Genomic DNA, 27,269 nt, shown 5'->3' on the forward strand with positions numbered 1-27,269 from the left:
CCCTAGTTCCCAGGAAGGGGATCCCCTTATGGGATCTTGGGAGTGAGGACGGAGGTGCATGCCCAGCTCGGGGGCTGTCAGGGCGGACTCACTCCCAGGTGGCAGGGGGGGATCATGCAGGGGTGTACACCCAGATGATCTCCCCGCTGAATGCCACTCCTGGAGGCTCCCCCTCAGCACGGGTCTGAGGGGGGGAGGGGTCATCGGCTGGCAGGCGGGTCAGCCGATGCTTTGTGGGATCCGATCCTCATGACTGCCAATGCTCCTGTTTGCTGTTTTGTCAATAAAGTTTGGCCATTTTCCTCCACGTTTTGTGTCTGGGGTAGTTCTTGCCGCGCCGCTGCCCTCCGCGAAACCCTTAGCAATAGGCTGCAAATGTAAGATCTACCAATATAAGTAAACTCTACTTGTGGAACTTTTCCAGAGATGCTTGGTAATAACCGTTCCTTTTCCTCCTGCAAGCACTTGCTTGGAAGGAATATCTATTTTAATTTTGTCCATAAAGTTCTTCCAAGTTATATAAAGATCACAGGCTGTGTAATTTCCTTTACTTTGTTTCTTCCACTTGGAGCACACTTTAAAAAAAACTGTAGTAAATGAATATATTAAGATCTCCATTTAGTGTAACCATTCAGAGCTGGACCGTACCCTTATTCTTTGGCTGCGCCATATTGGTTCAGGAATTGTAACTAATTTGGGGCAAGACCATATAGACAGTGCCCCAGACAAGAAAAGGGGCATAGTCCTTGTTTTTTTTAACTCTTCTTTTATCAGTAATAGTCCCCAAGTTCTTTCTTTACTCCAAAAATATATATAGTGCCAAAGAACAAAGTGTGAATCCATAAAGCAGATGTTGCAGCCAAATAATAATTTACATTTTACAACAGAAATGGCTCACTTTTGTTTTATTTTATGTGTTCCTGTTTTCTCTGCCTTCATTACCAAGTAGTGTCTATGCTTCGACTCAGAACTATGTCAGAATACAAGGAACACTTCCCTCAATATTCATGTGTATAGTTTTTATTTTCTTACCCTTCCTTCTCCACCATGGTCCTTCCTGGATAGAGTAAGAGAGTTCCTTAAACTCAATGTTCACCGCTGGTCTCCTGGGCAGGTAGGAGAAGCGATGGGCTTCCGTCAAAGCATTGTCCAGCTTTTTTAAGTGACAATTTAGCAAATGGACATCTTGCGCATCTGTGCCATTGGAGACCACTTCATCTACCGAAACACATACCGACTTTGGCTCAGGCATAGCAGATGAAGGATTGCTGGCATTCTGGAATACAAAGGGGAAACACAAATATATCTGCAATTTTTTCCTGGAAAACACATTCATTAAACATTTGCTCCAGTGCGCTACTTTTTAAGGTGTGAGGGTGTCACTCAGGATGTCTCCTGTCATACTCTGCAAGGTTCTATATATTGCTTGTACTCTGCAAGGCCTGTGTACTGTCTGATTCTGTTTGACTCTGCTAGAAGCTGAAGCTGTTCTCTGCCTGGAATGTGAAAGCCTGCTGTTATCTTTGCTGTTTCTTTTTCACCTGAGTAGCTGGGCCTCATGGCCTTGGGAGTGTCTAACACATCATCTCTGCTTTGTCCTGCTGCTCATCTATTGAACTTAGCAAGCTGTTTCGTGAAAGGGGTGGGGACTTGGGGGGATTAAGCTGTGCTTAGAATCCTATATATGTTATGTGCCTGTAGTGAAACGCCATTCCTGGCAAGGAATGTAATAGGGAATGACACTAATAGCTTATCAATAAAATTGCTTTAACTCATGCAGTTCCTGGACTCACGCAGTGAAATCATTGAGAGTTACTTGGCTGAACCTTACAGAGGGACACATACACACACACACACACACACACACACACACACACACACACACACACACAGAGAGAGAGAGAGAGAGAGAGAGAGAGAGAGAGAGAGAGAGAGAGAGAGAGAGAGAGAGAGAGAGAATACAAATCTCTACAGCAAGTTCTATTGATACAATGCCTTCTTAAGTTCTTTAGAAAAAGACATGGCTGTTTATACATAAAGAATTCCTCCAGCCTGAATATTTATCTATGGCAATTACAGAACTATTACATTAATCACTTGTTTCCTTGAAAAAGTGCATGCTGAGGGCTAGTTCACACAACATAGTTTTCCTTAACATGGCAACAATATCCATGACCATGTTATATGCTTAACTCTGGAAGTATATAATTAATGCTTCAATGTAGAATTAGGGTAGGGTTGCCAGCCTTCAGGTGGTCCATTGATATTTCCGAGAATTACAACTGATCTCCAGACTATAGCAAAAATGGCTACTTTGGAAGGTGGACTGTATAGCATTACAACCTGCTGAGGTCCCTCCCCTCCCCAAACCCCACTTTCCCCGGGCTCCACCCCCAAATCTCTATGGATTTCCCAACACAGATTTGGCAACCTTCTATTAGGGCTAATTCTTAGCATATTGAGAGGACTGGATAAAAGAAACCAAAAAACCTCTTTCAGTAAACAACTTCAGCCATGCATCTGAAGGTACATCCTTGTCAACTGCACAGAATTCATCCTTTTTCTTACGACTCCAGAGATTTTTGTTTTAAATCTGAATTATTATTTAGACCACAAATACAAACATTTTCAACACAGTTGAATGTTTTTTAAAAAGCTACTTTCCTTCATAGTAGTCAGAATGGAATTATGTGATTATTTCACCATCATAGGAAACTGTTGAATATATTTCTATGATTTTTTCTTATTGCATTACAGTCTTAAACACAATTGTTTCGGAGTAAGATCCATTTATTCTAGATTTTCTCTCTCTCTCTCTCTCTCTCTCTCTGCTTGGTATCTAAGCCTAGTATCAGGGCCAGCTCAAGAGTTTCAGTAACCATATTGTATATAGATCTGAAGTGGGCGTTCCAAGGGTGAGGGGCTGAAGTTGGTTGCTGTCAAAACCTGAAGTTTAACAGACAAAGGCAGAAGGCTAGCTTCCCCCCACCATTTATTTAAAGCAGGCATGACCAATCCAGAGAGTTCAAACTGTCTGCCAATCATAAAGGCTGATATTACATACTCCTTTTGCTTTGCCTCTGAAGAGAATTCAGAGGCCTGAACACAAAGAGGCCATAGTAGCTAACTAAGCTAGCTATCAATACACTGTTCTAGTGCCAGAATATGACACTTCCAGTTCAGACCCCAAAGTCCCTCACCAGTCATTCTTCATCTGTGCAATGTCAGACACATCTTTACAATAGCAACATTGCTTTCAGTAGATCCACTGAGTTTTGAGATCCTCCGCACAGCAAACCATTGCTATTTACTTTTCTGCCCTGAAATCCATCAAGGCCAATAATATTGTGAATCCTGTCAGTTACATAAGCCAGTATTCTTGGTTTCTAAGGGAACACTGCCAGATAAACTCTGCCATAGTTATACTGGCATCCCATTGTGCAAGAATGACAGAATTCTACCATAAGACTACTAAAAATATTATATAATAAAGTCTGTGGTTCTCTGTCAGTGATACATCCCGCTGGCATAAATGTTGTTGTATCCAATTGCTACATCACATATAGGGCCCAGGAGTCATATTTGGCTTTTTAGGTTCTGGGGCACTTCTGTATAATTACTGAAACACATTCCTGCTAGGAATCTAATTCTCTGTTAAGGGTAATATTCAAGATGAATCACAGGGCTAAACTTTAAAGGGTTATGGACATTTTAGGCATTAGAGTAACTGTAATCTAAGGCCATTGAAATCAATGGGCATAGACTAGAGTAACTCCACATAACATTGTACTGTATATCACATAGAAACAGAAGGTGGAGAGCTGATTTGATAAGAAAAGGTGGCATACAGATGAAGAATTCAGAACTCTTCCCTGGCCCATGGCTTGTCTCTCATCATAGTCTGTCCTGAACACTTTTCAATGGGGCTCCAATACTAGACCCTGCAACCTCCTTGTTCTCACTAGGACATTTCTACAATTCATCTCTACTGTTGAAAATTTAATATTGTCAATAGTTAATACTTCACTTTTACGCCATGCCCATGCCATATCTATGAAGCATTTCTGGTCAAAAGTAATGTGCAAACAGGGAAACAAACTCTGTGCAAAGTAGGGCAATGGCTGATGAGGCAGATGTGTGCGAGTTGTTAGCTGATGGGAAGGTGTTTAGAGTCACCACAGGCAGGGACATACAACTGAGACAGTTCTCAACCTGTAGTACTACTAATGTGGTGTACATTATTGAGTGTTCGTGTCCTTTTGTTTTACCAAAATAGCACACATTGGTCAATTAAGGTATGTATACAAGAGCACATCTCACATATCAGAAATAGGGTGATGGAGGCACTCCTGGTGCAGCACTTTGTGGAGTTCCATGATGATGCCACACAGTTTAGATTCTCTGTTTTACATATCTTGAGACGTACTGATGTCCAGGACCCACATTGTGAATTACTAAGAAGGGAGACCATTTGGACATATCTACTCAGTACAGTGGCCCCAGGAGGCTTGAATCAAATGATAGATTATTCTAGTTATATTTATAAAAAGGAATGTACTGTTAAATAAGGAATTGCATTTTGATGCCTTGCTAGGGCGTCCCCTTTATTAATTAGCCAGTTTTCATACATTGAGTACTTCTCATTCATAGAACGAAGAATGGAGGGAACTCCCTGCATGACATTGAATGAGTATGTACTGGTACGTAGGATGGGACACTCTGTATGGGATAATTTTATGATATGCTTTAGAGAGAGATAAAATATAGGAAGTCTGAACTTTGGGAAAGTTTTATTCTGTTTGTATTTATTGCTGTGCTTGTGTAATATAGGCAAAGGAATTATGAGATATGTGCAATCTCCTTGAGAAAGGAAAGCTGAAACAAGAATAACTTAAGCTAGCATCCTCTCGGGACTACTGCCACCTTGAAATATCCTTCCGCCTTGGGGGACCAGAGGACTAGCTTTGGAGACTTTCATGTCATCTCCTTTGGCTTGAAGAACCCGAAAAGTATAAACATCAACATAATTTATAGTGGATGATTTTACCTGAAGAATTTCTGCATGTGAGAACTTTGAACCGATCTCTTAGAAGAGACTTTGCTTGCCTCTGGACCACATATTTCGGGTATACCAGCTATTTTGCACTGTTCTGAATATTTATGATTGTAGCAGTGTAACTTTAATTGTACTGGACTTCTTACACTGTGATTAATATTGAGGTTGTGGGTGGATGTACCGCATATCTTGCAGAGAACAGTACTGAGTATTTTATTTGCAGTAATACAGGAATTGTGTGATTTATTGTTACTCGGGGTCGTATTTTGTTTGATGGCAGATTTTGGCAACAGTAAAAGATGAGGATGAGAAAGTGTTGGTTTCTTTTTATTACTGTTGCCTTTATTTTACCACAGGAGGAAGTGTCATTTTAATTCCCCTCCCCAGGCACTGGAACTTTAATGTGGGATTAATGCTAATGAAACATTATTGCTATAAATATGATCTTACTGGGTAATTCCTATGTTATTTAATATATCAGTCATGGAATTTGCCTATGCTCTGATTCAACACTGTTAAACCTTTAAACCTGTCTTTCATTCTTTCTTTCTCTTTAAATCTTGCAAATTGCATGTATATACCTATTACATATGTACTGAATTGTCGTGATATTGATTGTACTGACTTACACCATGTAATCTGCCTCGAGTCTTAGTGAGCAAGGCGGACTATCAATGAGGTAAATAAATAAATAAAATATGTGGGTCAGAGCCTAGTGGCAGACAACATACAGAAGATCCTGGGTTTAAAACCCTTGCATCTTCAGTTAAAAGGGTCCCCCGGAGCACTGCTTGGAAAGACCTCCCTTGGAGAGCAACTGCAAGTCAGAACAGATAGTACCATGTGGATCAGCAGACTGATGTGACATGGTAGCTTCATATATGTTCATGTTTAAGAAAATTATTGACTATTTTTAAATGTAATAAACTATGGGTTGAATCCATCCAGCTTTTTCACTCATCACCTAATTTTCCTCCTCCTTCCCCATTGTACACACGCTTTATCCATGTAGGGTCCATGATCCCCAGCACAGCCTGCTTAGTGGTCAAAGGAGACTCTCCCCTCCCCTTTTCATCAGCAGAAAAGCTGGTTGGATCCATCCCAGTGTTCAGAGCCTAGGAACTGTAGATCAGTTCATGTTGCCAAATCAGGCTGTACGTTCATGTCCATCATGCTGGTTAGATATTCAATTTGACATATCAGCCGCTTCAGCATTTTGACAATGACGTAACTTGATAGTAATGTAACTAAATAATAATTTAACTTGAATAGAGTAATGTGGATTAAATTTTCAAGCCCGCCCCCCCCCCAAACCCTCACAAAACACCCCTGATCATTTCTTGCAAAGGTTCTTCCAGAAGACATGAATGTCCAATTTTCCAAGCAACCATTTACTTTTAAAGGGGACTGTTTTGTGGGATAGTTCAAAGATTGGGAGCCATAGTTTTTGAACACTTAAGGTTACGTATCAATGTATTGAGTTTATGCATTCTTAATTTACAGGGTTATTTACAATTACTTCTAAAAATATAATGTGATCTCAACTTGGGCGAATGTATCTTCCGAACTCACTTTTGTTTAGATTTTGTCAGACATTGGGTAGTTGGGGGGGGGGGGGGTAGGATCCAAGAAGTTGGCCAAAATGTTAAACTAACCTAGACAATCAGTTCATTAGAACACCAGAAGATGAAAAATGGGATTCTGTCATTACTTAGGCATTCAGCGAGTCTACAGACTTTTTCCTGGGGGCAGACTTCTCCCCCACCATCACATGGCAAATAAAGACTCCTTGACTGTACTGAGTTCGGAGATAGTAACCAAACCACATTCGCTGTTCAGAATAGTTGATCTTATCCCAAAATAATTCAAAAGGTCATCAGGTCAAGAGGTTTATTTTTTGAGATGCCAGGAGAAACACAGAAAATCAATTATTCTTTCTTCAGCAGTTCAGCTCTCTCTGAATCAACCAGCACACTTAATATTTTATAATAGTGAACATTTACAATACCTTTTAAAGTAATGCATCTGAACTGATGCTGCAGTAAACATACATTCTAAATTTCAGTTTATGCAACCTATCGCCTCCACTGTATAGCTGTGTCCAGTTTCTAATGGGGTTTTCAGTCCAGTTTCACTTTTCAGAATTTTAATTGCTTTATGATACACAACAGCAGGCTGAACAATAAACACACTGCCTTTCAAAACAGTAAAAATGATCAGTGTAACATCTATTGTAAAATACCTGTGCTCTTCAACCCCAAAACTTCTTTTTTAAAAAAGCACATGCTTCTACCAGGTTTATACCAAATCCATTATATAATGAGCTGGAAAGGTTAGCTGTGCCTAGTAAATCTGTTTTCAAATCATAGGATGCAGTTGTGAGAGACTGAGCATGCTCGGAAAACCATCTAATTCCCTCCTCCCCCATCTTCTCCATGAGCTCAAGGCAGAGGTAACTTTCGGTCAAACCCTGCTATGTGCAGCTGACTTCAAATCCAGGATGATGTAAATGACAAAAACCAAAATCTAAAAACAAAAACAAAGCAAACCCTGCATTTCTACCCACCCTTTCCTGGCAAAATCCCCAAACATGGCACAATAAGCTACAACTTCGGAGCATTTCAAAACCCAGAAGAGATCATTTGTTAACGGAACTATGGGGAAAAGATATAATTGGGGGGAGGGGGATTAGTAGGCTTTAAAACATATGTCAGTTATTATTAAAAGTCACAGCCATTCACGATGCAAGACAGCGAACAAACGGCAACAGATATTTCCTTACCACAACACTGATGAGCCGAACTTTTTTTTAATTAATGTAAAATATAACGGTATCTTCTGCCTTCTCATTCATTGAGAAGACACACATACACACATACACATTAAAGAGGAGGCTGGCCCATCGCAGCGATGCCCGGAATAAAGAGGCAGCCACCGGTTCCGCTCTGCGCGGCTCTAGGTCACTTTTGCAGAAACATCCCTTCCCTCTCGCGGTAATGACTTAACCCGTCGCTTTGACCTCCTCGTCGGCGTTGCCTCTTTCTCTTTTGAGCACTTTCCTGAGGGCCGGCGAGGCGGAGAGCAAGGCAACTGCAGGAGGACCGAGTTGCACCTGCAAGTGGGCGTCTCTCTGCCCCCGTTTGGGTTTTTAACACAAGACAGAACAGCGACCGGTTTCAAAGAACCCGACGGCAATGATGGTTCTTCAAAGCTCTATGGAGGGATGTGCCACTTCCAAAAAGAGGCGCCCTCCTTCTCTCCTACCCCCCAATCCCACCCCCGTCCTTCTATCTCTCACTCCCTCTCCCCGAGTCATTCCAACCAGAAAATCTACCCAAGGCAGGATAGTATCACGGTCAGGGCAGTTTAGCCGCGCGCGCCCGGACTCCGGCGCGCTGGATGCGATCGATTCGCACTACGGAAAAAAGAAGGTCCGCTTACCAGCGCGGCGCCCCCTGAGAAAGCTGCCATCAGACATGCCATGTGCCCCGCACGCTGCTCTCGGGAGAGGAGAAAAGTGGAGCGCGGTTAGGAGAGGCGCGGCGGGGGGCGTCCGGGAGCAGCCGCAGAACCTTGACAGTAGCCGGTCAAGGCGCACCAGAAGCAGGTCCTCCAAAAGGAGGCGGGGCCGTTCCGAGCGCCGGCGGCTCGTTTAGACAGGCTGCTCTGCCGCTGCGTCCCACTGGCTCTCCCACGCCTCTCCCTCAGCCTCCATTGGCTGAGGAGCAGGAGGGGCGGGGCCTAATTCTTGCAAGTAAACGTGCTCTTGTTTTCCTCCGGTCCTCGGCAGCGTCCGCCTTGGCCAGAAGAGCGTCGCGGAAAGGCGAAGGCGGCGGGGGGCGCTGGCAAGCAAAGGGTTCGGGGGTGGGGGAGGCTGATGTGTGCGCAGCAGAAAGCGCTGTGTCCCTTTTAAACACCAGGTGTGCCGCCATTCACAAACTGCCCGAGAGTCCAGCTCTGTGGCCCTCTACTCCCAGTAGTTGTTTCGGGTTCTGAGCGGCCAATAATGTGTACATGTGCGGATGCACATTATCTGTATCATTACCGTGTGACCCGCCAAGGATTGGCAATGTCACTGAAATTAGTTTCTGTATTTCAGTGTTGGTAAATAATCCCGTCTCAAATTAAGCTTTGTTTACTTTCACGTGGAGATCAATTTGTTGATCTTTTATTGTATTTGTGTATTTTAGTCATGCTGTTTGCAACTTTTTTTCTCCAAGACTATTCATAGTTACGTTGGTTGTTGTGGATTTTCCGGGCTGTATAGCCATGGTCTTGGCATTGTACTTCCTGATGTTTCGCCAGCAGCTGTGACTGGCATCCTCAGAGGTTTTGCACCAAAAGACAGAGATCTCTCAGTGTCACAGTGTGGAAAAGATGTAGGTCATTTGTATCTACTCAGGAGGGGTGGGGTTGAGCTGAGTCATCCTGTGAGAGTTTCCCAGGGTGTGGAATGCTAATGGCGGGAGGCTTCACTGTATCCTGAGGAGGTTCTTTTGCATATGGATTGGTGCTTGATGTGCTAATCTTCTCTGCAGGGCTATTGTCGAGTATAGGGTGTTTTGTTAGCCTGGTGTTTTTCAGAACTGGAAACCATGCTCTATTCATTCTTAAGGTCTCTTATTTCCTGTTGAAATTGTGCTTTATGCTTATGAATTTCAATGGCTTCCCTGTGCAATTTGACGAAGTAGTTGGAAGTGTTGTCCAGTATTTTAGTGTCCTGGAATAGGATACTGTGTCCTGTTTGAGTTAGGCTATGTTCAGCCACTGCTGATTTTTCCGGATGGCCAAGTCTGCAGTGTCTTTCATGTTCTTTTATTCTTGTCTGGATGCTACGCTGTGTGGTCCCGATGTAAACTTGTCCACAGCTGCAGGGTATGCGGTATACTCCTGCAGAGGTGAGGGGGTCTCTACTGTCTTTTGCTGATCGTAGCATGTGTTGTATTTTTCTGGTGGGTCTGAATATTGCTTGAAAGTTGTGCTTTTTCATAAGCTTTCCCATCTGATCAGTGATTCCTTTGATATATGGCAAAAACACTTTTCCTGTGGGAGACTGTGAAAGAACATGAAAGACACTGCAGACTTGGCCATCCGGAAAAATGTGGATGTGGAGGGTCTGATTTGTCCAACACAGTATGAAATTGGTAGAAAGAAGGAAGCACAGACGCCTTGGGGGAGTGTTGGACTAGGATCTGGGAGACCCGTGGAAGCTGAGTGACCTTGAGTCTGCCGTGCACTCTCAGCCTAATTTACCTCACAGGGTTGTTGTGAGAATAAAATGAGGGAAAGTATGTAAGCCGCTTTGGGTCCCCTTTGGGGAGAAAGGTTACTTGCATGCATATTGTACAGTTGAAAAAGGTTGACATGAAACATGCGCATGGAAGAGGCACAGCATGGCCCTGTAAAGATTTTCCAATTTGCCAAATGCCAAATGCTGAAAATACTGAACAAACTCCCTGAGTTTGTTAAAATTATATTAAAATTGGCATTTTATCTTTTTAGAAGAAAGTTGCATCATGCAAACTGTTCCATTGCTACAGCATTCAAATCAAGTAGACTCAGCCATACAAAACAATGATATAAAAGTTTTAATTATGCATGAAAACATAATGGGAGAAAGCATTTATTTTCTACTGTTTTTGTCCAATTACTCCACCTTGAGACACAGCACTATGCCCCAGTTCCCCTCAGGTATCATCATCTCTTCATGAATAGTACTCCAATGTACTTTACATATTTCCTTGTACAACATAATCTAATTGTTTCAGCATATGATCAAGTTTGTTTTTAGGGGACAATCAAGTAAAAAATGGCTCCCACGCACTGGACACCTGACTGATTCCAGCTAAGTGAATCCATCTTGGTTCCCAGCATTTTCCTTATACTAGTTCTCCCTGTAATCATAGATGCAGAGGAGTTAGCCATGTTAGTCTGTAGTAGCAAAATCAAAAAGAGTCCAGTAGCACCTTTAAGACTAACCAACTTTATTGTAGTGTAAGCTTTCGAGACTCTCAGTTCTCTTCATCAGATGCATGGAGGGCAAGAAGAAACTGGTCAGATATATAGGTGGAGAGGGGAGGGCAGAGTAGATGCAAACAGTAGCTTCTGATATGGAGATCAGTTTGCTTCTGTTAAGGAAGTCAGTTACTTCTGATAATGGGATAACCCTGTAATCAGTGTCTGATATGCGCCCATGATGTTGAGAAAATTTAAAAATGAAGAATTAAAGAAAACCAGTCTAGAAATATTTCCACAAAGGTATCCGATGGCTAATTTGTCAATCAACCACATAAACCTAAAACTATTATTAGTTTACTTCATTTATTCCCTGTCTTTCTCCCCAATGGGCATGCAAAGCAGCTTACATTGTTATCTCCTCCGTTTTATCCTCACAACAGCCCTGTGAGGTAGGTTAGGATGAGTGTGTATGGCTGGCCCAAGGTCACCCACCAGGTTTTGAGGCAAAGTGGGGGTTTGAACCGGGATCTCCCAGATCCTAGTCCAATACTCTTAACTGCTAATCACTACACACTGGCTCTAATTCATCAAACCAGAATGCTCAGGTAAAAAGATCCAGTGTGCCACAAAGATGTTTTGAATGGATGGATGGATGAATGAATCCTCCCCCTCCCAATAAGGTGGGGCTGCTATTATAGGACCTCTGCCAAGCTTCAGCTGGGAAAGAAAAAGCAGCAAAGTAAAATTACTTCTATTTGTCTGTATAACATGGTATCTGTGCCACACTCCTAGGAGAAGACTGCTGTTTAAAAAGATAATGCAATCAGCTGGTGAGCCCTCTTGGAAAGTTTAATAATAATAATAATAATAATAATAATAATAATAATAATAACAACATTCGATTTATATACCGCCCTTCAGGATGACTTAACACCCACTCAGAGTGGTTTACAAAATATGTTATTATTATCCCCACAACAAAACACCCTGTGAGGTGGGTGGAGCTGAGAGAGCTCCAGAGAACTATGACTAGCCAAGGTCACCCAGCTGGCTTCAGGTGGAGGAGTGGGGAATCAAACCCGGCTCTCCAGATTAGAGTCCCGCGCTCTTAACCACTACACCAAACTGGCTCTCCTACACCAAACTGGCGTTTACCTCCATCCTTCCTCAGAACTTCCCTGCACATGGCTTTAATGTGACCTTGTTTACTTTTTCAGTAGAAAAATATCCTTGGTTGTTTCAAAGGGCTTTTCTTGATATGGGAGTCTGAGATTTCTATTTCTATGGGATTTCTCTTACCTCTGACAAATCAGTAAGTGATCTCTTATGGATCTGACAAATCAATGTGATCTCCATGCAAACCATTGTAAAGTATCAAAGATGTTACCTGCTACCAAACTGGATGGATGGATGTCCTGTACTACTCCCTAGTTCAGAGAGACAGAACTGATATTTCTAAGTGTTTTCCCCTTAAAAACTATACGGGGTACAATCTGAAGTACCTTCAGCCTCTTATTTATATGTTTCCTCTCACACTGCGGAAAGAATACTATATAACCACCAATCTGATATGGAACTGACAAGTAATGTAAGTGATGCAGCAGAGTGTCGGTGAAACTGAGGTACCTCAATGGCCTCCGTGGAAGATGTCAGTTCTGCAGAGACCTAATGCTCCAGCTTGGCTTCTTAATGACCTTTTCCCCCCTCCCCGACATTTCATGCATCATTACATGCCTGTCATAACTGTTGATTCCCCTTTTCTCCTGAGAAATCTCCTTTCTGCCTCCATTTTTTAAAAACTATGCTAGAACTCAAACAGCTCTCCAAGGTCTCAAGCCAAAGTTTTATACAGCCCTGCCGTCTAAGTTCTTTTAAATAGAGATGGTAGGAATTGAACCTGTATATAAAGCATATTCACTACCTGTAAGCTACAGTCCCGACCCAAAACTATCAATCATCCATCCATCCTTCTGTCCAGCACCTTCTGCCCAGCACCTGGTGAGGCAGTTAGCTTGTTGGAACCACTGCTTGCCCAATGCAGAGAAGCTGAGGGTGGAAGGGAATTTTTATTTATAAGCTTTCCCACACTATTTTTTTGTCCCCCCACCCTTCCTCTGAGGCGTCCAGAATTAATTGTGCCCAAGAAGAAGTATGATCTATACGAAACAGGAATTGTATAAGATGCATGCATAATCCCGTCGGCACATTTGGATTTCTTCTCAACTTGGACTGGGGTCACCTCCCTTCTAATATTGTGACTCTCCGCTTAGTCCCCATTGTGGGTTTTCATGGTATTCCCTTTGGACATTGTTATTATTCTGTGACCACTTGGACAGAAGAAACAAGAGATCTTATTGTATTTATTATATTTATTGTACATTACCTTTGCACTTTGCACATCTGCACTTTTGCACCATTATAATGTTTATAAAGGAATACGAATTGATTGTTCATTGCATATTCCCGGACCTGTTGTTGGTTGTTTGCAGGGGATACACAACTACAGGACCTTTGAGCATGCCTACAGGACCTTTGAGCGTGACTACAGGACCTTTGAGCATTTTTTAGTTATTCTGAGATCACCCCAGTCTCTTTTTGGAAGTCAGTTCTGAAACGCCTTTGTTCCTTGTCCAGAATGATTCTTTTAATTTTTTTGTTCCGCTCACTCTTACCCACCTCCAACCCTCTTTTTGAGGATTGATTGTTCATCATAATCAAACCTCCTTCTCCTTCCTCCCTCCTGGTTTCACTTTTCATCTTCTTTTAGTTGTCAATTTTATAATGTTATAACGATTTAACATTGTAATAATAGGTGCAGGAGGTTTTCTGAGTCCCCAGCTTACATTTTTAAAAAAGTCTCTATCCCCTTCTGTTGTGGAGATATAAGAGAAAAAGCACATCTCCAGTTTGTGCTGCACTTTTGGGGAAAAAACTTCCCCTGCTTTACATGTGAACAGATGGACCTAAGTATAACTGAGACCCAACAGGGTTTATCTATCATATAGATGATATAGATAATGCTTTAACCACGGAAACAAGCACTAGTAACAAGGGGGGGAAATTCCACTGCGATTAACTACAAGCAATAAGAAACTTGATAAGACAATACCTTATTCACAAATCACAGTTCAAATATACAAAAATATACAATCCTACTACATAAAAGCTGAGCCGTATTGGTGGCTCACTTTTTATCCCCACAGAGGCGCACTCACAGGTCCCTCTGTGGGGATAAAAAATGAGTTGTCAGCAATGCACAGGGCCTTAGAAGGGCTACACTGCCAGCAGGGAGGGTGCCAGCAGGGAGATCTTACCTTGCAAGTCCTGCCAGGCAGCACCTGCTGCGCCCAGCAGCAGCAAGGGGAGGAGGGCAAGGAGTCTTCGGAGGAGCATCCGCTGCTCCATTGCTGCTTCCAGCGGGGCGGGAGGGGGACTGAGGAAGAGGCAGCGCTGCTGGGACAAAGGGCAGTGGCAGAGGCACCTGGCTCACTCTGAATGGAGCAGCCAGAGTGTATCCTCCTCATGGGTCCCTCCCCTTGCAGGATCTTCAACGGCCCTGCTCAGCCAAGCCCTCCCTTCCTTTCTCTTGCAGATCAGACAGCCCTGAGCAGATTTGCAGGCTGGTGGGGGTGGGAGACAAACCTTAGAGCTCCTTTGCCAGGGGATACACGACTACAGGACCTTTGGGCAGAATTCCTGGCAAAGGCTCCTGTACCTTTAAGAGTTGCCAGGCACTGATCTCTCATATCCTATGTGGCTCTTCAAACAAGAGGTGAAGCCACAGCTGTGCTGTGATACTCTTAAAGATACAGGAGTGTTCAGAAAACAGCAAACCTGCAAGCTCTAAGACCAGCTTTCTGTTTCCAGCTGTGGTCAGCCAGATGCTTTTGGGAAGTATCAAGTACTCTGTGAGAGGTCCTCCTTTGCAGTGTGTCTCCAGCAACCGGTATATCAAAGATAGATGGCTGTGAATGATCTATTCTTAACTAGCTTGGGTTGAAGCTAATGATTAGACCTGGCTACTAAGAGCCCTCTCTCATCATTTATCCCACAAGCAATTGGCATTTGGGGATAGATGGCCTCTGAACATGGAGGGTCCCTCTCTCATAAATAAACCTTCATAAATACTCCTTAAGTGCCAATTTAAATTGCTCAGTGAATAAATATATTAATACATCCATAAACACATGAATAGGAAATAAGAGTTTAAATGCATATTAAAAACATTATTTACATGAACCTGATATGGTGCATTCAACTCACCAAAAGGTGAGACCATTAGGAATCAATTAACATAGTTCATTGAAGACATCATAGATAAGTCCATAAATAATGCATATTGCAATAGTTTAGTCCTTGCTTTTGGTTTTCTTTTCCAGGAGAAAATATGTAGTCCCCACAGCTCTGGCCAACAAAGAGCTGGCTTGCTCCTTCATTTCAAGTTCTTTATCAAGAGCGGGCTGCAAATCTCATCAAGATTCCCATAGCTGTAAAAAGTTAACATCAATAAATATTGCATACAGAAAGCCAATCATTAATAATAAAAACCACCTATGCTGCACCATATCACTCATGTGTATTCCTTAGCACTGATTCTCCAAGCACTGGTTCCTCATTACAACCACCTGGTGATGGCTTCCTCAAGGACTGGAGATTAAATACTAGACATGGGTATGAAATGGAAAAAAGCCAAAACAAGAATTTCGTGTTTCATCGCAATCCACAAGTTGCAAATTATGAAATTTCATGAAATTGACACATTTGCCAAAACAATTTGTTAGTTTCGTGATTCATCAGAATCCAGGGAATTTCAACAGCCCCCTTCATACCCAGAGATGCCAAACTTGCAGGGAGATTTCAGCAGGCTCTCTTCCACCCACCCTTCGAGTTTGCAATACATTGATCGGGAAGGTCAACAGGAAGGGTAAGAAGGGAAGTGCTGCCACAGTGCATGATTGAAACGGGGACCGAGAGTTGCTGGATCAGAGGAGAATGAAGGACCAGCCATGGTGTGGAGCTGGGCCGGAAAGATGGAGTGAGAGATGGACAGCAGGCAGGGACAGTCCCAAGGGTTTGGGATGTGGAGGAGAAACTGGATGTTTCTCCAAAACCCCGCCATTCATCCTGAGATGTGCCCTAAGGGGCACCTACCAGAGACGGCATGTGGGTTTTGCAGCAGCCAAAAGCACAATCCCAAATCCATACTCTCTCTCACTACTCCAATCCCAGCAACAGGTCCTCCTCCCTCTTCCTTTGTCTACTGGGACTGAAACACAAGGCAGAGAGAGAGGTGCCTTTTATAAAAAACGCTGACATAGAGCAGAACAGGAGGTCTGTGGTTGGTTGACAGACCTGCCTAACAGGGTTTGGAGGGGTGAGATTAGTGAGCTCATGGCTACAGAAGGCCCACCTCCTTGGTTGCCTAGAGGATTGACCCCCAGCTCCTGGCTGTATAGGGCAGAATGGAAGCTCTCCAGATGGCTAGGAGAGCTGCCAATCAAGCGTAAGTGGGCTATGATTGAGGTTTCCAATGGCAACAAAAGGTCTGGGCCCATTGTTGCCTAGGGAATCAATGGATCAGCGCCAGCCTGTCTGCAGTTACGAATCATTCACAAAGCTAACGAAACAGCCCAAAAAGTCATGAATTTCGTGATAATTTCATAACAACTGTGGCCCCATAAAACGCTGTTTCGCTACACATGAAATGGCCCATTTCATGATGAAATTGGCTTCGTATTTCAATTCGTGCCCATGTCTATTAAATACCTATCTTATGAATTACTTGAAGTATATACTCAATTTAGAATATCGGGCAAATACACAACTGGTATGTTATAAATAACAAGAAAAATCAGTTTGTATGTTCAGCTGCCAGGGAGTCAGGGTGTCCAAACTCTAAATCCACTGGGCTTCTTTTCATAGCAATTCTCTTTGTATACTCTCTTGAAACCTGGGGTTAGCCACATACAACACAGAGAGCAACTCATTTTCACTTTGATGATGCTTAACAAAATGGCTGACAAGGGGCCTCCATGACCTTGTTCCTTATCCTTGTCAGATGTTCTAATATCCTTACATGCACAGGTCTAATTCTGCTACCCACATACATCAATTTACATGTGCAGATGATGAGGTAAACGAAACCTAATGTACTACAGGTCGAAAAGGACTTCAAAAGGATGCTCCTTTGGTCTCTTTCCACAGTAACCCATTTCCATTCCAAGACCAGGGGGCAAACTCTGCAGTGCCCACACCAGTAATGTCCCACAGTGCCAGCATTCATTGTTGTATATTCCTTGTATTCCAAGTGCACCAGGGCATCCTTAATACTTCTAGTTTTTCTGTACCCAATATATGGTGGGAGGGCACACCCGGGTAGGTCAACAACTTAGTGCCAATGTCTGAACACAATTTTTCTAATCTGATCTGCCACCGGGGAGAAGTCTAGTGCCCATCGGATTCCGTGATGTTGATGGGATAATTTGGGCACAAACAGATCCTTTCTATCAAACCTAGCTGCTCAGTCCTTTGCCCTCCTGACAATATCTCTGGGATACCCTCTACCTAGGAAATCCTGTCCCATAACTTGGCTATGTTCTAGATAATCATGGAGAGAAGTAGAGTTTCTCTTTAGCCTTACAAATTGCCCATAAGGAATGTTCCGCCTTAAATGAGCAGGGTGGAACGAAGAGTAATGTAAATAAGAGGTTTTATCCGTGGTTTTCTTATATGGTTTGATCCCTATCATATTGTCTGTAGTTCTAAGAAGGCAATAGAGTATTTACTGAGTTGCCAAGAAAATCCGATGTTGGTATCCAAGACTTCATCTACTCACAAAGATCATTTAAAGTTACCTCACCTTTGTATATAATATACACGTCATCAACGTATCTTCTAAAGAGTATTATTTGATTGAAAAAATGGTTTTGGTCCATGTTCAGAAAGCATCTATTCTCTAACCTTGTCATAAACAAGTCGGTGATGCTGGGGACTGCAGAACACCCCATGGCAACATCCTTGATCTGGAAGTAAAACTCATTAAATTTAAAATAATTCTTTTCCAGAAGAATATCCAATAAGGACATTAGAAAACAGGTGGGTGGTACCTGGTTATCTCTAGCACTCAGTGCATTTTCCACTACCAACCTTACTTCATCATGGGGGATAGATGTGTATAAAGAAGTCACGTCCATTGTAAGAAAACCAAAATCCCCTGGAATCTTCATTCTCTTCACTTTTCTAATAAAATCCTTAGTGTCTTTAAGGAAGGTGTCACTTCTAGAGACAAAAGGTTGTAAGAAAAAATCCAGGTACTGAAAGAAAGGTTCCAGTATGGAACTGGATCCTGAAACAATGGGTCTCCCCATAGGAGAAAACCCAACTTTGTGGACTTTGGGCAGAATGTAAAAGGTTGGGATCCTAGGACAGTCATTAAATAATGCTCTATATACCTTGTCCGTTATTTCACCCACTAGCATTGCCTCATCTAAGACCACTTTTATTAGTCTACTGATATTTCTTGTGGAGTCCTGAGTTATAGGAATATAGTTTTCACGGTCACTAAGCTGTCTCTCTACCTCTTTTATGTAATTTGGAGTGTCAAGGGTGATAATACCATCCCTTTTATCTGCCAGCTTAACAATAATGTTAGGTTCATTGGCAAGTCCTTTCAGTGCAAGATGCTCATTGCGTGACAGATTGTGCCAATGTGTATGGTGATGAGTTTCCAGTACGCTGAGGTCTCCCACTATAGCAGGAGACCTCCTGGCAGCACCCCAACCCCCCCCCAACCTCTTACTAGGATGATGGGGGAAGAAGATCCAAAAATTGCTATTGTGTTCATGGTATGATGTTTCAGAAGTTATACATACATACAAAGAGACATGCAGCACCCCCAAAGTCCAAGGCATGCTGAGTCACCTACTCCACCACAAGGGAGGGAGTAATAAGGAAACAAAATTCTGGTTTACGAAGGTTTCAAGACATTTTTTGAATTTATTTCATGTGGTTTGGGGGTTTGGTCTGGGTTTTGTGAGAGGGCAATCTTTTTCTGTGGTGGCCTTCAGTGGCACTCCTCTTCTTATAAGGAGTGACAAGTAGTAAGCCAACAGTATGACTGGAAGAAACAGTGTGCACAGAAAGACAACAGTGAGCAACAGAAACAACCAAACCATTTATGAAGGTCGAAAACCAGCAGGAGAGTGGGGGCTATCCAGTGGTTTGCATGATTATTTGCCAACAGAGCAGAAATTGTCCTTGTGTGCTCAGGGCATGAAGCTCTTGGCCCTCAGGGAACAGGTTCATTCCCTTGAATCTAGGGTTGCCAACCTGGAGAAAATGGGGGAGGGAGGTATGCAGATGAGACCTTCAGGGACCTACTAGAACAGTCCCACTCCTGTCCTGACACAGCATCTCTGCTGTAGTGCAGATTGATGGTCTCAAGGTTGGAGGGCATCAGTCTGAGGAGGAGAGACATAATCCCTTATATGGGATCCCTTCCTTCGATGATAGATCAATCTCCTTTAGTGCCAAGGATACTCTTCTGGGGTTGGGGTGAGGTGGGCTTTTGGTAGTAGGTGTTTCAATTATCAGGAATATAGAGAGCGGGTTCAGTGACAGATGTTTAGATGTCATGGTGACTTGCATGCCTAGTGCAAAGAAAATGGACATTAAGCACTGTCTAGATAGGTTGATAGATAATGCTAAGAAGGAGTCATCGTTGGGAAATATTACAGAAATGTAGTCCTGTGGTCCTGGAGGAAAAAAAATTAGGTTACTGGGCAGAAAATTAAAGGTCCTCAAAGGTAGTGTTCTCAGAATTGCTCCTGGTTCCACATGCAGGCCCAGATAAATAGACACAGATCACAGGTCTCAATGTGTGGATGAGAAAGAGGTGCAAGAGTTTAGAGTTGTTAGACAGTGGGGAACTGAGCTGAACCTGTAAAAAAAAAGGTAGGTTACTTTTGAACCAAAAGGGAACCGTGCCGCTGCTGCTTAATATAAAAAAGGCAGCAACGCAGTTTTGAAGCTAATTGATGGGGGAAAGCTGACAGGAGCTAGGGAGGCACTAGTACAGGAAAACTGAGTCCAGAAGGACCAGAGTATAAATGTTCAGGGTATTCTTGGTAGGAAATAAAACAGCCAGTATTATAATATCTCTGTATAGATCCAACATTGCAGCCACATCTGGAATACTGTATGCAGTTCTGGTCACCGTATCTCAAAAAGGACACTGCAGGGCTGGAAAAAGTACTCAAGAGGGCAACCAAGACGATTAAGGCGTTGGTGCATCTTTCCTGTGGGAAAGGCTGAAGAGACTGGGATGTTTCAGCCGAGAAAAAAGATGGCTAAGTAGGAACATGATAGAGGTTTATAAAATTATGCTTAAAAGTAGAGAGTGTGGACAGAAATAACTTTTTCTCCCTCTCCTCAAATCCTATAACTCGGGGGCATCCAATGAAGTCAGTGGGCAGTAGATTCAGGATGGATACTTAGTGAATGTGAAACTCATTGCCAGAGGATATAGAGATGGCTACACGCATAGACAGCTTTACACGGGGATTAGACAGATGCATGGTCTATCAGTAGCTACTGGCCGTGGTGACAAAAAGGAACCTCCACATTCAGAGGCAATAAACCTCTGAATGTCAAAGCCAGGAGGCAATTTCAAGGGAAGGCCTCAACCTCTGTGCCTTGTTGTTGCCCCTAACTGGCTGGCCACTGTGTGAAACAGGATGCTGGACTAGATGGGCCACTGGTCTAATCCAGCACGGCTATTCTTACCAATCATTGACGTTGCTGTATGGCACAAAGTATTCTGTTTGGATGATGTGCTAATCAGGCCCAGAGCTACTGAGTCACTCTGTCTCATTATGGCCCCTGCCTATCCTCAGGGCCACATAGTATCACGAAGGAGCCTGACACTTGGGCACGTTATTAAACAGGACATTTAAGTTATTTTGGAATATAATTCCTGGTGGCAACAATCTACCTAGAGGGGGCAAGAAGAAAAGAGTTTAAGGCAAAATCTAACTGAGAGAAAGAAAGGGGCTCGTAACAAGTACCTTGAAGCATTTATTGAGGAGTTCTCCTAAGCCTGCTGCTTATTGACCATATGTCCAGGAGGGTATGGGGAGGGGCTTCCTTGATGCTGGGCACTATTCAGCTGGTCTGAATCCTGTATAGCGTGGAGGTATGTTGGTGGAGCTCAGCACTGCTCAACACATTTCAGTGCAGAAAAATAAATGAATAAGTGCCAAAAATGTTATTTCCACTGTCATATGCTTAAAAAAATTAAAAAGGAAGTTTCAGGTAGGTAGCTGTATTGGTCTGCAGTAGAACAGTACAATTTGAGTTCAAATATCTGAAAAAGGGTGTAAAGCCCCGTGGCGCAGAATGGTAAGCTGCAGTACTGCAGCCCAAGCCCTGCTCATGATGACCTGAGTTCGATTCTGGCAGAAGCTGGGTTCAAGTAGCCAGCTCAAGGTTGACTCAGCCTTCCATCCTTCTAAGGTCGGTAAAATGAGTACCTAGTTTCCTGTGAGTAAAGTGTAGATGGCTGGGGAAGGCAATGGCAAACCACTCGGTAAAAAGTCTGCCAAGAAAACGTGATGTGACGTCCCCCCATGGGTCAGTAATGACTCAGTGTTTGCACCTTTACCTTATCTGAAAAAGTGAGCTTTGAATCTCGAAATCTTATACCCTGAAAATCTTGTTGGTTTCCAAGGGACCACTGGACTAAAATCCTGCTGTTTAAAAAGGAACTAAATGTTAGGAAGTTTACAATCTAAAGGTTTTTTAAAAAAACCCATTTATTACATTTTTATCCCTACCTTCCTCAGAGCAGCTTATGTGGTTCTTCCTTCCCCATTTTATCCTCACAACAACAACTGACTTTTCAGTCTTTTGCGAACCCACTTTATTTACATGGGACTAAATCCACCCCTTTTGTAAATGGCAATCCAGGCTTATATATGAGATAAGCTATGTGTTGGCCCAGAAAGCAGAGATTCTGCCATTCCAAATCCAAATCCAATTTATTACAGCAAAAGCCAGCAATATAAAACAATACGATTACAAGCAATAAATCAATATTATCAATACAGGAAAACCAAAGGCATAAAAGGGATAAGAGTTAAAATGGAATAACAGTAATGAAAATAGGGGGAAAATTATAATGTGTTTTTCACTAAGAGAAGTTTACGTTTTCTGATAGCTAAAGAGCAGAATTTGGCCACAGCATAGGTTACTGAGCTCTGAGAATCTTCTAAAAGAAATTTGCGCAGAACTTCTGGTCTAAATTCCAAATAGGATTGCAAAGGGGTGAATTTAGACAAAAGAGGTAGTATGAGGCGAGACCGTTCTTCACAATAAAATTCACAGAATAAAAGTATGTGAGTAACCGATTCCACCATATTGTCCGTGCATGGACATAAGCGTTCATGCATTGGTATCCGCCAGAATTTGCCGTACAATACAGCTGAAGGCAATGCCTCAAACCGGGCTCTAGAAAATGCCCATCTGTAGGACTCATGGGTAATACTGGATAAATATGGGGCAGCTGAAAAATTAGGCCAAGATTTTAAACACCTGAAGTTCTTGGGAAGTAGAGCTTCTTCATTTTGAAGTTCAATATCAAGAAGCCTCTGAGTAATAGCTGTTTTTGCCATATTCAGGGTTCCATTAAAAAGATCTTCAGGATTTAGGCCAATTTGCTTGATCTTGTTAAAGATTTGTGTGAACCAAGGTGGATAACGGTCCGCAGCTAGGAGATGAGTTATCATTCCCTTTGGATTATAGTGAATTTTCAGCCAGAGGAATCTACCATTCCCTATTTGGGTTTGTTCATAATGTCACAGCAAGCAAAGCTTATGTACTAGCCAGCTTGAGACTACTTTTGTAGTTCTGTTTAAATTGAGCAAGATTCGGGTCCAGTTGCACCTTAAAGACCAACTAGATTTCCATGGTATGAGCTTTCAAGAGTCAGAGCTCCCTTTGTTATACCCTGTAAATCTAGTTGGTCTTTACAGTGCTACTAGACCCAAATCTTGCTTTTCTACTACGGACCAACACGGTTACCCGCCTGAAAAGGTTTAAATTGGTTGCAGATAGTGCCATCTAGTGACAGCTGTCTCATGGTACTGCTTTCCAAACCATTTTTTGTAAGAGCAGTCTTCTTAGAAGACTGTCCAAGACCTGGACTGCAAATAAATATAAAACATAATTAAAACCAGTCTTAAATAAAAATGTCTTCAGCTGCCTCCTTAAGAGCAGCAGTGAGTAGGCCAGCTGCATCTCCCTAGGAAGGCTGTTCCATAATTGTGGAAAGGCTGTCTCTTGTGTATCCACCAGGTAAGGTTCTTTAGCTGATGAGACAGTCAGGAGGACCTTCCCTGTGGTCTTAATTACTGGGCAAGAACACATGTGAGAATATGGTCCTTCAGATACTCCCGTCCCAAGCCATGTAGGGTTTTAAAGGCCAAAACCAATACCTTGAATTGTGCCTGGGAGCAGTTACACCAGTGTAACTGATGTAATATTGGGGTCTCATGCTCTCGATAGCTGGGCCCAGTCTAGCCCAGCATTCTGCACTAGATGCAGCTTCCAAATGCTCTTCAAGGGTAGCCCCAAGTAGTTCTTCATGGGAAGTATAATCCCATCTAAAACGAGAGATCTGAAGGTCCTGGTCTGCTTTTCTGCTAACCCAGAGAACCTCTGTCTTGTCACTTTTACTTTCCACTTGTACAATCTAATCCAGACTATTACTGACTCTAAACTCCAGTTCAGAACATCAACAGCATTCTTGGAATTTGATAGAAAAGAAAAATTCTGCATATTGGTGACACTGCAGCCCAAACCTGATGACTTCTCCCAAAGACTTCTTATATATAAAATAACATGGGGGATATGACTGAACCTTGTGGTGTTAGCAATCAGACCCCTCCTCCCTCTGAGGAGCAGTTTATAGATATGAAATCATGAATCCCCTTCCTCATACAGCATAAGGACAAGACAATGCTTGGCTTGAAATAAAACAAAATGGATGCCAGCCAGGTAGGAGCCTGGAAAATATTTTAGAAGGAGAATCAGAGCGTCTGGCTGACTAAAAAGCCCCTCCATAGGGACAATGAGGTCTCCCAAGAAACTCCTGACTAATCTCATCCACACCCTGCCTCACTTCCTCTCACCTTATTAAGCACCACTTAATGCTATTCACCAAACTTGGTAACTTTTCCCATCTGGTTCTCCCAGGGCCATCAAGCACCATTTTCACCTATAGTCCACCTTCGGTAGACCCATAAAGCTTCTTCCCACCCATTTTCCATCTCAAGAAAACCCATCAAGCCGTTGTTTTGAGGACAAAAACATCAGTTTACCCCAGGAAGCATTTTGCTCTATATCTAGAGTCCCTAGCACCCAGTGAAGGTGTGTGTGTTTGGATCCAAATACGTGCCCCAAATCTATTTGGGCCTTTTCTTCTCCATGAAACAGTGGTTGTTTTGCTGCTGCCTGCGCAGACCTCTGTCTTTGAGACTGGTAACTATAGCCTTCCCCAAAGCTACTTTCTCCCTTTCCCACCCTGATTTCCTCTTAGATAGCCTTGTGAGTGTTCTGTGTGGTTGCATGTTTACCCTTTTATTTCTCTTTTAATAAAAAAAATATTTCCATTTGAATATCTGGCTAGTTTATCTTGCGAGTTCTCTTAACGGAATAATCTCCATAAACATAGGTGGAGAATCAGAATTACCCTCTCTTGCTTGTCTCCTTTAAACTAATTCCCCCAACTAATTAGGAAACTGCCTATTTGGGTAAGAGTAGAACCTCACAGGCCAGTAGCCTACGGGCAGAGTAGGAAGTCCCCAGCATCCCCTTCTGAATCTGATCTCCCAGATAGGACTCAAATGTACTTTGTGTGCAAACTATGTAGCAAATTGATCACAGAGGGCTGTCATGTGGTCAACATCCAGTTTCCCAGGCTATAATGTAAAAGCCTCTGAACTACCCGGAACAGCTCAGCTGGACAGTTTTGGGCAGATGCAACAATTGCAGAGAAATACTGCCTTTTTGCCACGATCACCACCACAGAGTAGGCTCTATTCTGTGTTCAATTAGCCTCACTCTGAAATTTCTGCCAGCAGCGCTCAAGCTGTCTTCTCTCCCAATTCATTGCCATCAAGTTTCCTGTAAACCAGGGAGACTGCTTGGCTCTGCCTCAGAAGAGATGATACTTAGGGGTGATTGTGTCAACAGCCTAGACCATCTCCCTGTTCCAGAGAGTGGCCAGGAACTGGATAGTATCATCAGCAACTGAGGTGGGGAAACCCCCAAGTACCAACAAGAAACCATAAGGATCCATCAGGCACCTGGGGTGGAACATCTTAATGGGCCCACCACCCCTGCAGAGGAAATAGGAAGCAGTAAGTCCATAACAAGGAAGTAAGCTTTAACTCCCTCACCTCCAGATCGCCCTCCCCAACAGTAGTGTCCTGCTAAGTGAGTGAGGCCGGTAATTACTTGGGGCAAGCCCTTGAAGGCCATGAAATCCTAAGCTGTTCCTGGCAGCCTGGCCTTGGTATGGATGTTAAAGTCACCCAGGACCACCAGTTTAGAAGTCTCCACAAACACACTCGAGATTAGCTCAGCTAACCTAGGAGATGGCTGGGCAGTGGGGTGGATGGTACACCAGCAAAATCCCTACTCTGTCCAGGTCACCCACTTTCAGGAATACACAGACCACCACAACTCCACCTCCCTGTAGCTAGGGTTGCCAGGTCCCTATACTTTCCCTGTGGGAGGGGGAACCTGGCACTTACCGAGAGAGTCTTTTTTGCACAAGCACTTTATGCATACGTGCCCCTGGTTCTGCCATGATGACATCACTTCCAGGATGTAAAGTCTTCACACTGACCATGGGCATGCTCCCGCGTTTTGCAAGGGGCCAATTCAACCCATTTGGGGGCAAAACTAGCTCCAGCAAAGAGTGAGAGCACACTCATGGCTGGCATGATGACATCACTTCTGAAAGTGATGTCCTCACACCCCGCTGGGAGTGTACCTAGTGCAGGTGATTGTTGGAGGTGATTGCTTGAGGAGTTGCCATCTCCTACCAGGCAACAGGGCAAACCCTTGGGAGATTGCCTTACACTAGTGGGCAACTGGGAACCTTACCCATAGCTCTGGCCTAGCTTTCTGCCATATAGAAAAACCTGGGGAGTAAAGCTGGGTCAGATTTGCACCACCACCACCCCACTTCATCCAGCCAGGTCTCTGTAATACACATCAGATCAGCCTGCTCATCCCGGAGCAGATTCTGAATGGCCACAGTTTTTCCCTTTACTGACCTGGAATTTAGCAGCAGAATCTTAAGGCCAATGGGCCTAGCCTCAGTGCAACCAGGTCTGTGTTGGCTGGGAGGCAGGCTTGAAGGAGGAGTGACCAACTAGTTGGCCTGGCCTCCTTCTCCAGGAACAGCTAGTCTGCATCCCAATACCAGGACCAGGAGAATGGCCACCTCCTCTCCAGGACATATACTCAATGATTATCTCCACCTCCCCCCATATGAAGACAACTGAATGCTAGCATTCTCCTCCCCCTCTCCTAGCCCCCTTACAATCCCTTTAATCCTCCCCATACCAATGTCTGCAAACAAAGTAACAGGCCCTCACAGCCCCCTGTCCCCTAGCAAACCCCACTGGAGGCAGTCCTGTCCCCACAGGAATCCAGGCTTTATCCCAGAGTCCCCAGGAAAGATAAGATGCACGCCTGGTGCAAGCTTAGGCAAGAAAGTGCTGAGTCAGGGGCCTGCTCCAGTTAAGAGTCACAGACATCAAACCAAGACAATGAACATAGGCCCTATATGAATACTATACTACAGCATGGATGGCCATTGGTGTTAAAGGGTGGGCAAGTATGCTATGTGGGCAATGAGGTAAGGCACACTCTAGGTCTCACCCCCGCTACCCATGAGTCATACAGTCTGATATCAGAATTAACCTACTATGTCTGATCAATTAGTTTTGCAGGTGTTTGAAGCACTTCAGTGCGGTGTAGAGATTGGAGACTCTCAGGTTGAGATGCCTGCTCTGCACTGAAGCTCGTTGGGAGACTTTGGAATAATCACCTTCTCTTGACCAAACCTACATTTCAGGGTTATTGTGAAAAATGGGGAAGAAAAAAAAATCTTTGAAGGAGGGTTGGGATAACATGTTCATTGTCAGTGTTGGTTGCTAACCTATGGAATGCGCCCCAAGAAGAA

General features: G+C 43.3%; 1 protein-coding gene across 1 annotated transcript in view; it reads right to left on the reverse strand.

Moving 5' to 3' along the window:
- The window catches only part of ABCG1 (ATP binding cassette subfamily G member 1), a 75,425-nt gene extending 66,868 nt beyond the window's left edge, over positions 1-8,557 (reverse strand). The window contains exons 1-2 of the mRNA XM_054975030.1: positions 8,498-8,557; positions 1,033-1,276 (exon numbers count right to left, since the gene is read on the reverse strand). Coding sequence (XP_054831005.1) covers positions 1,033-1,276; positions 8,498-8,539 — 286 coding nt within the window. The 5' untranslated portion in view covers positions 8,540-8,557. The remainder of the gene's footprint in view (positions 1-1,032; positions 1,277-8,497) is intronic.
- Positions 8,558-27,269: the final 18,712 nt, after the last annotated feature.

This window comes from Eublepharis macularius, chromosome 3 (genome assembly GCF_028583425.1).
Source record: "Eublepharis macularius isolate TG4126 chromosome 3, MPM_Emac_v1.0, whole genome shotgun sequence".
NCBI classification, from domain to species: Eukaryota; Metazoa; Chordata; class Lepidosauria; order Squamata; family Eublepharidae; genus Eublepharis; species Eublepharis macularius.